We start from the raw sequence: 14,090 nt of genomic DNA, 5'->3' as shown, positions 1-14,090 counted from the left end.
CCTAAATTTCATCACAGCCTAGGCACAGGTCCTTCAGCCGAAAGGTAGAGTTGATACTTCTCCGTACAATCATGCCATTTCTTACATACATCTCACACTCTGTGTTGAAGTCGCGAGAAAATTTAACTCATTCTCATTACGCGTGCTCCGAAATATTCTGATGGTGGCTGTACATGTTAAAGAGCCTCAAATGTTCGTAAATTATCATCATCGTCATCCTAATGAATATACTGATGAAGACCTCTTTCGGCGATCCCCACTTACACCTGTCTTGTCGTCAGCCGATTCTCTCCTATGCTTGCAATTCTCCTTCCTTCATTACAACACCCAAGTTTCCGTTGTCCTCTGCTTTCGCTTCCCTTCTCACCAGATCTTATACTCTCATAGACCACTGGTTATCTGCTACACATTACATATGACTTGCCCAACTGCATATCTTCCTCTTGGAGTGCCGGCAAGGGGGAAAAAAATCCCTAAGTACTACGTCGTTCGGAGCCCATGGACCGTAATATCCCGCCCACACTGTCAAGTGCCAAAGCTGCGCCATAGCGCAGTGCATGGTTTGCGCGTTCAGTGACTCCCAACTGCACATTGACGCAGGGGCATCAGTTTGATCCCGAGATGTGGCTAGTGTTTTGTTTCTCTTTGTCATACGGGTGAGGGTGAAGCTGATCATGAGGAAGCGTCCCGACGACGATAGCTTGACGACAATGACGACGCAACCGAAAGTACAGTCTAGCGTACACGGCAAACCAGGTTTTGATCTTTAGACATCCGTCGGGACTATTTAAGTACGTATAACTGCAGTCGGCACTCGAGTATTCTTCCGCTTGGGGCCCCGTGGTCTGAAGAAAACTGAAAGCTCGCGAGTCATTTTCAACCACGGCGATGGTGTCGCCGTCTCCCGTAGTGTCGCAAACGACAACGATGGAGGAAATATAACGTTTCTAGCGCTGCACAAGAGATGGCGCTTCAATCCTCTTCGCGGTTTTGTACGTAAGCGGCGCGGAAATTTGACGCTAAATGCGCTTTGTTTGCAATTTATGCTTGATTTCGAGTCAGCCGTGCTCAAGGTACGAGACTGGACACGGTTTAACGGTACTTGCCGCCATGTATGACATGATCTTCATGGCGTTTCTGATAGCAGCTATTGAGCCAGTCATTTTGTTCCCAAGCGTCGCTGAACCAGATGAGAATTCGAGTTTCACGGACAGTGTTAGTTATAACTTAGGCATGGACTCTGAACATTATCGATTAGTGGACATTCGATGTGCGTTAAGGTGATACGTTATACACTGTTCTGTAAAATGTGATTAATTTGTGAACATTACTTCTGCCAAACGCTCCTAAATAATGCAACAATGTCACGTAAGCTGCATTATATACTGTATTTCACGTATTGCATATACGTATATACGCGTATATATATATATATATATATATATATATATATGTGTGTGTGTGAACGAGAAGAAAGAGAACCGAGGGGCCCGATTTTTATGAATGATATCATAAGAAGCCCACAAGCATAGACACCAAGGACAACATAAGATAAATTACGTGTACTTACTAATTGAAATAAAGAAATGATAAATTAAAGGTAATGAAAGTGGATAAAAAAAAACCACTTGCCGCCGGTGGGGAAAGATCCCACGTCCTCGCATTACGCGTACGATGCTCTTATCATTGAGCTACCGCGCCGCCGTTTTCCCATCCACTTTCTGGGGTATTCATGTTTTAAAATTAAAACTAACCCTGGGAGTGTTAGCCAGCGCCATCACTCACAAACCTTGGTGGTGAATGTGGAACATCCTTTCTGTGGACGAAAAAACAACTTGTCGCAGGTATAATATATATATATATATATTATATAATATTTGTTTGCATGATCGTGGTATACCTTGCCTATCATGGGGCTCTCAAGCCCGTTCCGTAAATGGCCCCTCACCAGGTTGCAAACAGACAAGTGAATGTGTTGCGTAGATTATGATTGTGTCTGACGAATATCAAACCGATGCACGGTGCGAAAGTAGCCGAAATTTCAAGCTCCCTCAATCTACTCGAATGAGCACCGCTCTCTACCGGAGAATCAAGGTCACACGTGCAGATGTCTCTGCGTCAGCAACGCCACTGGTTATGGGATGTGACTTCCTTAAATCATCCACTAAAGAATTCACTAAACCGCCCCTGGAAGTGTGCAGCGCAGGAAAATGCGGAAGATTTAAAAAAAAAAAAAAAAAGTTCGGTAGGGGGGGGGGGGGGGGGGGGGTGTTACGGTTGGCTCGTGATATAAACGTGACACGGTGCCTCGACTCCTGTATAGCAGAATGAGGAAAAAGAATGGCGTTTGTGGACGGTAGTCGAGGCAAAAGTTTAATGCAAAGTGTGCCTTTCTTGGGCAGTGAAGCTCACCTCTTGGAATCTCTACGAAGCGACATTTCGAGTTTCCCTATCTCATCGAATAACTAACCAATTGAAATAAGTTATTCCAATGAAACGCTCACTAGACGGCACTTCCCTACATAACCTAAATTTCGCGTGGGGTATGGTGATGGGCTATTTAAAGGAAGATTCACCTCAGGTACCCCTATCTAATTACTTTGGGAAGGAGAAATACTTCTGCTCGGCATGTGCACCTAATAGGATGAGATTCGCTGTATCCCCTAAAAAAAAAGGAAGCTATAATTTACCAGCCCTGATAATGTGCAACTCAACAGCAAAAGAACAGTATCAGAATTATGTAAACTGTTCTACGGAGGCATATAAAACGGCCAAAACTGATTTACTGTACACCACTATGTAATATTGTAGAAATCGGTTCAGTGCCTAACGAGATCATTTATTCGTTTCACGTATAATTGAATATGGAAATTGAAAACGGATAAAGCTTCCTCTTAAAAGTATGGATGCAGCATATTGGGAAGAACACGGCACATACCGGGTGTGTCAGCAAAAAAAATTTAAACTTTCTTTATATTGCCTGTGGCTGATAGCACAATTCTAGTCCATGAGCTGGTCTATTCGAAGAGGCGGACATAGCACAAAAATTGAAATTCGTAATCGACTAACTAACAAAAAGTCACATATTAAGTTTCTAACTAATTACCACATGGCGCATCTGGCAATTTACAAATTCTAGCCGGGGAGTTCCAAAGGCGGATCCACTTGGAAGGAATTCGCAGGATGACACCAGTTTCGAGATAATTCCCGAACTTTGCGGAGAAATGCGTTGGCGTTCCAGTTACTTTTGTGCTTCAATGCATATAAGGAGGCTATGTTAAAGTACGTGGAACGACAGGGTAACTTTTAAATTTTTTTGAAAGGCATGTATTTCTTGATCGCATGTGATTGTATGTGATTATTGGATGTGGGACGTAAGGGGGGCCATGTTCTTTTTTTTTTGTCTAAATAAGGCAGTGCAGTAATTACCTAATACCATATAATCACAAAGAAGTCCTTGCACTAAACTAATTCGTAAGAGCGCAAGCCAGTCAATCGCAATGTTGAACATATTAGTAGCGGAAGCGGCCGGTCAATCACGAAGAGACCTTATCAACGAGAAGCTGTGTGAATTCGGCCCCTGGAATCAAATTAGTACAGTGTTTGCGCACGAGATAAGGCTGCATAATTACGAGCTAGACGGCCGCTGCAACTAACATGAGAAAACTCGGGTTAAGAATCCACCGCTGATGTCAATGACCACAGTTGCGCACTTTGTGTCTTCACCGCCATAGCTTCTCTACGCGAATATACTCGAGATCGCTTCTCAGGAAGGGGTGTTTACAACCATGGAAGAGTGAGCTGGGGTTATTGTCCTGAGTTGGGGTGCCTTGTGGAGGCTATCCTCCCAATTCGGTGTACTGTCACCGCTCTTATCAGCGACCGATGCGCCCCTCGGGACCAACGGGCATCAGTCCTGGTCTGAAGCGAGCACAACGGCGTCGGCTGCGCATCGCAGTCTCCGATGTCGATCCGGGGTCGCTGTACGAAAGGCAAACTCGCGCTGAGGCAAAAACATAAAATGGAAAGTTGACAGCGCTGATCCGAGCGCGTTAGAACACTTCCTTGGAGGTTGGGGCGAGATTCGACTGTCTCCGCTCCGGTAGCAAGATCAAATTAGCGTGTTTGACCATCGGGTATTGGTTAGTTGTCAGTTGGGAGCAGAAATAAATGTACAATATCGAGAAACTTGGAACAGATTCATGCTCGAGTTTTAAGCGAAAGCCTTCTCGTTCCGAAATCAATTAAAATTTTCTTTAGCGTGTAGGTTGATCCTTTAAGGATATAAGAACCCAAAACGCCCCGCGGAAGGGAAAAAAATCGGAAGCCACTTTGTCGAAACGAAAGTGTGAAAACGGCGGAAGCCTGGCACCATTGCCTGTTAAAGTGCATGGTAAGAAACCCCAGGTCGCGGTAGTCAAAATTAATCCGGAGCACTCCCTTAAAGCATTCCGCCTACGACACTGTGCAGCTTAGGGATGGTAAATACCCTATTTTAAATCATTTGAACTATTAGTCACCGTCATGACAATTAGCATAACATACACTAATACATATTCCGTTACACGGTAATGTCAATGTGCCTGATGCCTCCAACGTGTCTGCTACCTGTCTTTGCTGCTTTCAAGTTAAACAAAACAAAAAACTAATTTCGCTTGTTACTGTGGATCGTCATAGCATAAAGTTCATGCTGTAATTACAAAGAAAACAAACATTTCACTGTTTTACCTAAGGCCCATGAAATTTGCCATAAAATAGAATAATTTCAGTGGGTCGGCGTTTGTGCATTCCACGTTGTGAAGTTAGTCGCACATGCACATCTCCGTAGAGGGGCGTACCCCATTCGGGCAATGGTGAAAACACACATGTTAGGATAGGAGCTCATTTACAGCCATAACTTTCAGCCGGTAAATTATGGTCAAACAAACTTTACTTTTGTGTGCTCAGCGCAGACAGCGCCGAGGTTTACGCGCTACCTGATCATTGCGTCCCATTCATTCTCACCTGCACAAGAATGACGGGTCCTGAAGTTCTGTCGATGCCTTAACAGTGAGACTGGTATTATTACACCCCGCGCGCGCCCCCATTTTTGGAAGTGAGATGCACTGATAATTGCGCAGTACACACACACACACACACACACACACACACACACACAGGAAATGCGGTCTCTCTCGCTACGCAAAATACAAGCCGATATCATCACAATTTTTCGTCGCGCACGTTATCATGTCACAACAAACCTGGCGCATTTCCGAAGAAAAGCCGACGTCGCTGTTCCACATCGCACAGCTCATCACAAACGGCCACGTAGTTCACTTCCTCAAAGGAAAAAGCCGGTGTCGCCAGTTTTTCATCTCGCAGTTCACCCTACACTGATTTGCTCCGGCACCCAAACTTCTAATATGGCTGACAAGATGATTGTGCAGGTCCACGATGGAAAAAATATCCGCGTCCACGTAGCGCACACCCCCCCCCCCCCAAGCAATGCGCGACTGCTCCACGCCGAGAACCGGCGGTGGCGGTGTTTTTCCAACTAGGGCCACTGTACGTGCGCCGGTGACGTTGCGTCGTGACGTCGCCGGCGCTGTGCGGCGTATTTAGGGACTAGTCTACATGATCGTTAATAGGCTGTGTAGGCTGTCTCTTTTTTCTGCTTATTTACTGCAAGCGGCCGTCCCAGCCGCACTCGGTGCCGATCTTGTACGATATCTGTCCATGCCTCAAAGTCCCTCGCGGCGCTGGAGGGCGCAGCGAGCCGTAAAAGAGTCGCCTTTCCTGATAGTTGTGTTTCTTTTCGTTTCTTTTTCGTCTACTTGAGATAATAGACAGTTTTAGCAGAGCGCCGCTTACGCTCCGCTCCACCCAGATTTCACACTCTGAGATACTGCAGGGAACTGCGTAGATATCGCATTTGATAAGCGCGTCTTGCCGATACGAGAGCGACGCGCTATCAGCTCGGCTGCAAAACGACGAAGAGGCCAATTAGACACGCTGTCACGCTCCGCTCAGTCGGCTTTGTATCGCAGCGAGGGATGCGGTCTTCGTTCCGCTGCCGGTATGAGCGTTGTGCGCACGCGCAATAGCGTTTCCGCTAAGCGGTTGTGTAGCATTTGCTAGCATATGCCGGTCTGAGCGGAGGGGACAGCAAGCGCTCAGCTCTCTAATGAACTATAGTGCTCGACGCTCACTGCACCCTCACATGATACAAGAGGCCGTCCAGCAACGAGGTGAAACCAGCACGAGGTGAAAACAATTAAGCGTTATGTGTCGAACAGCTATGCTTTATTGGCAGTAACGCTTAACTGCAAAGTTAAGCGTTACTGCCAGGGAGTTATACTTCACTGGTTTGTGAAGCCTCCAGTATAAAACAACTTTCGTGCAATATGCGCCTTCAAGACGTATAATCAGAAAAAAATTACTTGCGATAGCAACCTATACTTAGGTTTGAGACATGGTTCGTGTCATCTGAAGGCACTCGAATGCCGTGTCTAATTACGAAAAGGAAAGGGGAAGGGGGTGGGGGAGCCTGGAAGGACAGGGAAATGTGCATCAAAATCTTGGAGCCAGAAAACGTCATTCGCCGTGACCATTATCGCAGGCGCCACAATACCACAACGCATGCCAACACGAAAGCACATTGTATCTGTTCCTTGCTAACACAACTTCATTAACGTGCACCAGGAATAGCATGTACCTCAGTGGCAAGTCATTTCCGACGTAGTTTTATGCGAAAACATTTTCCTTTCCTTGTGCCGAACGTTTGCACCTTCCAGACGAAGGGTCTAGTTCACAGATCGTCGACTAAAATTTAAAAAAAAAAAACGGTCGCACTCACTTTTCATTCGCTAATATGGCGCAGCGTGCATAGCATAGATATAACATGAGCTTTATTAGTTCATCTCTGCGGCATTTCAGACATATGGCTAGATATTGTTTATACAACTACTAAAGAGATTCAAGGGGCAAACTCTTTCCCTTGAACAACTATGCATGGTGCAGATTTCTTCGCGCGTAAGTAGGACGAGCACCAAACAGTTTTATTTCTGCAACAATGCAATGCACAAGCATGCTGATATGCAAGCTCATTGCACCATTAGCTATAGTACATGCTGCGTAACAAGCACAAATAGGTCTCGGTGCAAGAGAGAAAAATGTTTGTTCGTTCTCGTGGAATACGTTATTACACGTGCCAACAACTGTATCTAATTAACACATTAAAATTTAGATCAGCCATCAGAAGATGTAGTGTATCGCGCAAGACAGCGGCAATGTGGCAATTGGAAAGGATGAGAAAGGCAGCACCCTTGACGACTGTATAGGGAAAAAAAAACGCGGTAACAACACGAAAAGTTCGTCTCCGGAGCCATCAGTAACTCAATAATATATAGTCGCTATATTTACCGTGGTTGAAGTTTATCGCCACAGCACTCACCTCTTCAGAGACAATACAAGTGAAAGACCCCGAGAAGTATCGGAATGCTGCCAGACTATAAAACGAAGCGCATATCATGTTTAGTGTTCACGAGAAGCCCGGGACAAAAATTGTAGAATAGTGACACGTTGGCGGACAAAACGTGAAAATGCTTGGCTCATTCGAGCCTACACTTCATGTCATGGATGTCAAAAAGAAAAAAAAATGTAGCAATTGGGTAGTCTGGAGCTGCATAATAACCAGCAGCGTTGACGCTAATTGTACTCTTCTTGGGACGCATTGCGTCCGCCGTCTCAGCCATTTATATCAAAGGAGGTGACCTTTTTACATGAATTCAGCCTATGTTCACACTTATGACTATTTATTCCGTCCATTTTGTTGTAATTGTTTTAGTCCCTCCATCTCAGTTTTTTTTTTCTTTCCTGCAGACTAACATAGTATTCTTCAACTCTTTAAACAAAGTAAAACTGTCATTATGACGAATGCCATGAAAGCCCACGTTTAACTCCGAAGGTCAAAGCAGAAGTGCTGTCAATGGAGAAAGCTCCCATGAGCAACATCAGGTATCATATTCCTTGTGTCAAAGTAATCAAGTCTCAACTAAAACCACTTTTTTTGTGGCTACTCACGGTGATGGCAAATGAAGGATCAATACACGGCGCACTAAATGCAGGTAGAACAGTCTTCGCAAGAACAGTGCAGGGAGCAATACCAACGCAAGAACATTCACTGCAATTCTAGCACAAGCTTGCTTCACTTTACATTTTCAGCCCGCGGCAAGAGCACATCAAGTGACACACGACTAGCGTAGAGGTGTTAGGGTCCTTGAGAAGCTTGACGCTGGCGTTGTGTGGACGGATCGGTCATCGTTGTATTGCCGGCGACACGCGTACACAGCCCCCCACACCACACCATCTCCGATGCCACAAACAAACCACATTCGCCAGTGTCACAGACAGACGCACTGGTGCAGCAGTCCGGACCGTGTACAAACATGCACTGAGAGTACACATACAAATAGGGAAGGACTTGAAACGCTGTGCTTGTCACTGTGGTAAGAGCCACGAAATATGAGAACCATGAAAGAAGCAACACTATACACACGGTTGCTCCCGTTGAAGGATGTAGATCTAGAAAAAGATGACGATAAGGAACGGGATAGGCAGGGTTCTAGAACGACATGTCACACACCCAAGCAGCGAAAGTGCGTCTTCAACCTCCGTCAAAAGTACACGGGCCACTAAGTTGTGAGAGCGCAGTTCAGTCAGCGGCGCGTACTAGTGCTGCCAGAACTACAGATTTGCGTTCATACTTACACTTTTCGCGCAAAATATCAACTTACCCAGATATCTGAAGACTTGCAGGCATTTATGGCATAAGTATAGAGCCGTTCTTATACTTTATCCCTAAGATCTGCTGCTCTAAAACCGCTGTATCCTTTTCCTTCTTTTCGAACTTGAGCTTTTCGTTAATCAAGTATATGCTAAATGTTGTTACTAATAATATTAGTTTCAATTTTATTACAATTTATAATTGTTACCTTAGAGTCTTAAAGTGCCCCGTGTTTGCACTCCCGCGCAATACAGCGCCGTATTCAACGCCGGAAAACTAGGATTGCCACGCATCGCATACAGTGAGAAGACATAAGACATCGAAACAGACATCAACCAAAGGTAGTAAATTTTGTGGAGTTGGATCATTCGTTTCATCCTCACAGTTACAAGAAACATTATCCGTGCATTTGGATCTCGGCTCGCAGCAATTATTGGAGCACACAGCGAAGCTGATGTGACAGCGTTCAAAATTCATGGATTTTCTCCCTGTCTTGACCAATCAAACACCAAAAGTAGCAAATAGTAGTATCTACCGCACAACCAAGAGATATCAACACTCCCCAACGCTGTAGCCCGTGGGCTTCTGACAAAGATTGCAGATCTGCAATCACGTAGTTTTGTATTTACGACAGGCGCTCTGCTCATATGCGTAGCAGTTTTGTCATTACCAAGGTTCATCTCAAGGGTACTACTACTAGCCAAAGAAGTGGCTAATATTTCTACACGCGTAATACTTCTTTATTCAAAGCGCGAAGAGTTGCGAGAACAATAACTATGTTTCAGGCAACTAAAAAGACCACGAGAACTTTTTTTTTTCTATCCATTATCAGAGAGAAGTATCGTAAATAATTCCTGAACCTTCCCGAATACACAGCGGGGTGACATATGCCTACGCGGTTCGATCAAACGAATGTTATGAAAGTGTATAATTTAAGTTTCTGAAGCTGGTTTATTCATTGCTTGATTGTGCGCTGCAACGCATATCCCAGCTAGAAGAAAGTGAAGTTGTTGTTGTTTTTTGTTTTGTTTTTCGCCTAGACAGTCACTGCATGCGAAGGAGAGAACCTGAATGCTCTGAAATGTTAGTCAAAATATGGGTCGTGAAAAGTGCGCTGCCTCTATAGGCGTGCGCACAGGGAAGGGGTAGGGGAGATGAGTGCCATGGTTACCTCTAGCCAGCTTAGGGTGCGCAAATTTAGTACACAGTCTTTAGTTCATGTAACGGATATGAAACAGGAAGCCACGCAAGGGTGCACGATACCAGTGGATCTTATTTGCATCGATATCAATAATAGGCCTGAGTGCAGAGGTGTAGCACGGTATTTTGGGGGAGGTTAGACCATAAGAAGCCTTCTCTGTCCCGAAGCCAAGAAATATTTTGCATGGCAAGCTAGATCACATTGCGGATAAAACCACCAGTAAGTTCTGGTCAAAAAAAAAAAAGACATTTCGTGTGGTTAACACCTGAGATGTTAGCGCCGAAGCCATCCTTTCAGGGACGGGTTGAGGAAAAGTATCATTTGATAGATTGAAGGGCAGTTACGGGGGGCATTGCGATATAATTTGGCCCTTCCCTGCGCACGCCTGTCGTTGTATTTACACCTTTTTAGAGCATTCCGTCTGTTTGAGAGAAGTATACAAAATACCATAGCACGAAGAAGCAATAGAGCGAGATCTCCGAAATCGAGCCCATCTCGGCGATTTATGAAGTCATCCTCCGCAACAACCAAAACGATCCTCCCGCTTACCTATGGTGCACGCCGCGGTGGAAATGTATTGGAATTTTACCGATTTTCTTCAAAGGAGAATAAATGTAATATTTTGCGATTAACAACAAACGATTAAAGCAGTGGTGTGAGCAGTGAAGAAAAAAAATGTAACGTGTTCAGAAGACCATTTTGAGCACACTCAGACGCACACAATGAAAATGAAATCAAAGTAGCATCGTGTGAATGTCCCTCTTTTTCTTCTTTCTGTTGACTTTCGTTTCGCGCTGTTGAAGTTCTTCGGAGAGAAGTGGACCTTCAATTATTTCGTTCTGTGATCACATGACCCCAACAAGGCGTGTACAAAGTAGGTCAGATAACGTCATATTTCTTAATTCCGTTCATGCTTCCCGAGTTATTGGCAATTTGAACTGGATATTTATGCCGAACTCGGCGTAAAGTTCGGTTGTAGAAAAATATCGGTAACAATTATTCGCTAGAAGTATGCAATATTTAGAGGGCCTATGAGATCAAGATCTATCCTTACATGACGTGTCATAGAACACCAAATCAACAGATAAAGAAAACAAAAACCAGCAACTTACAATGTAATAAATCTTCTATTGAGATTCTGTTGTATTTTGAACGCCTCGGTGTACAACCGGCACAGCATGGCATGTTGGATAAATGCAGCGATTGCTTCAATGCTCAAATTTTCTCACATTATAAAACATAGCGGAGGGTTAAACGCAATAATGTTCAGTTGCCTTCCCTTGGAATAGATAATACTTTCTTTAAGAACATTATTTCACATTTCATTTTGGGAAAGAGTTTCGGAGCTCAAAGATAACACGAGTAACGGCGAGAGAAAGCTTGGATTAAATTTTTATAGCATGAAATAAAACGTTTATTAAATGCTATCAAACGCTTCTTAAGCGCGCCAACTAGAAGTTACAGCGATTGGATACATTGCTTTTACTATGGGCACAAAACTCGCAAACATCCCTAAAGCACACAACATGGTACCGGCATGGTGAGTCAGAATTTTCAAGACGATAGAAGCCGCTTTTGGGCTGTATCGGCTTGATGGTATCTGGTCCCTTGTCATAAAGCAATAATACACTACCTGGCGAAGTCCACAAGCTGCAAAGGCTATTTTTTGTCTGGCTTAGATTACTGAGAGCGCGAGACAAAAGCTTGCGAGTTTTCCTTTCCCTTCAAATCTGCGTCCTTATATTCTGCGTACAATCCGTCCATATAGAGGCCAACGTGTGCATTAACAATGAAGTGCAAGACATTTACAATGCTTTAGTTCATTGTGCTGGAGTGCAGCGTCCGTTTTCCACGAATGGAGTAATAAACGTGCGATGTACACAAATTCGTGCCAACGATCCTGGTCTCCAAGGTTCAGCAGTACTGGCTGGTTTATCGCCAGTTGCTCCAACGCTCAAAGGCCGCATGTGCTATCTAAGGTACACACATATTCACAGAGGATAGTCTAGCACTAAAGTGGTTGTGTTTGCTCCTTTATATTTAACATTCTTCACTTGATCGCTGCTCGGGATGGTTGTTAGCTACTTCTATAAACTCAGAATGCGATTACATTTTTTATAGCATGTAATCGCTCATCTTTAGAGAAAAATGCTCATCAAATGCACGATTACGTTAAGATCACATGAAGAGCAACAATTTCCAGTCGTGGGCTCATCCCTGCAAGTACCGATATAGATTTATACATATACAAGTCTCATACTTGTATATGACTCTTTGATTGGAAAAAATAGCATCAAACAGCAGATTTTATGCTCATGGGGTCCGGTTCATGCCTTTTTTTAGATACTGCTTAGTGTAAGACGTAGATACTGACGTAGATACCACATCGTGTAACCTAACTTGAGCGTTCAACAATGGTTAGATTTTCTTTTCTTTTTTTGTTTTGTTGCTGTGAAAGACTTCCCAATCGCGTTTATGCTCAAGTTATACTAAAATTACTTTAAAACACACGCAGTAATATCGCAATATAGAAAAGCGTGGTAACAATGATTACCGCTCCTAACATTCAAACTATAGACTAAACAGATTCAACTCTGCAAAATCTAACATTGTGATACTAGATACATGAGTGTTTAGATGAATTAACCCGTCCATTCAGCACAAAGCATTCAGCCATTGAAGTCAGACAACATCACAGCTGGCTGCTTTGACTGGCAGCGTCATCGTCATCATCCACAGTGACTGGTACGTTGTCATCGACGTCTGCGCGCCCTTCTAGTCTGCTTATGCGTTGTTTCATCTTCACCTGGAAGGCCATGTACTCGGCCAGAAGCCGGGCAAATCGCGTTTGAAGGTTGTCTAATGCTTTCTCGAGCCGATCACACTTTCCCTGCAGAGACTCCTGTTCTTTCTCAGAAGCCTTGACGGCGTCTTCGTCCAACAGGCCATCACGGCGCAGTATGCTGCGTCCTCTTTCGATCAGCATCTTCTTAGCCTCCGCATATTCCTCCAGTACTATCCAGAGGTCCTCTTTGGAGAGGCAAAAAAGGTCAGAGTAGCCTACGCTGCGAACGTTCGCCGTCCTACGGTTTCCTGTCCTGTTGCCAGTAATGTTCAGTATGCTGAGTTCCCCGAACACGCTACCGTCACTCAAGGTGGCAAACACAGTCCGCCCGTCGTCACCAACCACGCTCAGTTTTCCCCTTTTTACAATATACATCTCCTTGCCGACGTCACCCTTGCGGCAGATGTAGTCTCCAGGGCTAAATACTTGAAGCCTCAGCTTCAACACTAACTGCACCAAAAGTCCCGGCTCGCAGTCTTGGAAGAGTTTCACTCTTTTCAATGTATCCAAATGTACGTGGATCGCGATCTCAGCTTTCAGTTTGTCAGGAAGCATCGACGTAATCTTATCTTCGTCCAATGACTGCTTGTTTGTCCAGAGGTAGTCGAACCACTTTATGACCCGGTTCTCCAGCTCTTTACTCACTTTTCTGAACTCCATGTATTGCTTCACGCTGTCCATGCGGTGTTGAAAGTCAGCTCTCGCAGCATTCATGTTAGTGATCATGCTGCCCACATTACCGACGATGGTGGCGAAGATTAGCACGCCAACAAGAAAGTCAATGACGACGAACACGTACTCCGCGTCCTTCTCCGGAATAGGCACTTCACCTATGGTTGTCAGGGTCAGCGTTGACCAGTAGAAACTGTAGATGTACTGATGCCGCAGTGTGCCGTACACGGGCAGGCTAATGTTCTTGTACACCCAGTTATCTGTGCCGAAGCCTATAGCGTAGCTGACGGCGAAGTATAGGCACGCGTTCCAGTGGATGATCACCAATATGAGGAAAATAAGCTTGGCGATGCGGAATGCGTACGGAAAGTTTGTGCGGGCCTCGGTCCGATCCGAGAATTCCTGCATTCGGTAGGCGCGGAAGAGGCGGTTCAGCCGCACAATCACTGTACACGGCACGCGCACATTGCACTGGACACCAAGGAAGAAGTATGCTATGTCCGTAGGAACCAGGCTGATGAGGTCTAGCTTGAAGTGCAGCGACTCTATGTACCTTTTCAGGAGCTTGCGAGTGTTCCTGACGAGAAGGCCTTGCTCAAGGTATC

At 44.8% G+C, this 14,090-nt stretch overlaps 2 protein-coding genes across 2 annotated transcripts in view; both read right to left on the bottom strand.

Annotated features, from left to right (window-relative positions):
• LOC119449692 (iduronate 2-sulfatase) overlaps window positions 1-5,491 on the bottom strand; it is a 39,092-nt gene extending 33,601 nt beyond the window's left edge. The window contains exon 1 of the mRNA XM_037712927.2: window positions 5,244-5,491. The gene's annotated coding sequence lies outside the window, so the exon portion shown is untranslated. The remainder of the gene's footprint in view (window positions 1-5,243) is intronic.
• Window positions 5,492-12,226: 6,735 nt separating this feature from the next.
• LOC119449689 (cyclic nucleotide-gated cation channel alpha-3) overlaps window positions 12,227-14,090 on the bottom strand; it is a 262,884-nt gene continuing 261,020 nt past the window's right edge. The window contains exon 11 of the mRNA XM_037712924.2: window positions 12,227-14,090. Within this exon, the coding sequence (XP_037568852.1) occupies window positions 12,661-14,090 (1,430 nt within the window). The 3' untranslated portion in view covers window positions 12,227-12,660.

Source organism: Dermacentor silvarum, chromosome 4 (genome assembly GCF_013339745.2).
Source record: "Dermacentor silvarum isolate Dsil-2018 chromosome 4, BIME_Dsil_1.4, whole genome shotgun sequence".
Classification (NCBI taxonomy): domain Eukaryota; kingdom Metazoa; phylum Arthropoda; class Arachnida; order Ixodida; family Ixodidae; genus Dermacentor; species Dermacentor silvarum.
The sequence above is the reverse complement of the archived record's forward strand: the minus strand, read 5'-3'. Positions and strand labels throughout refer to the sequence as shown.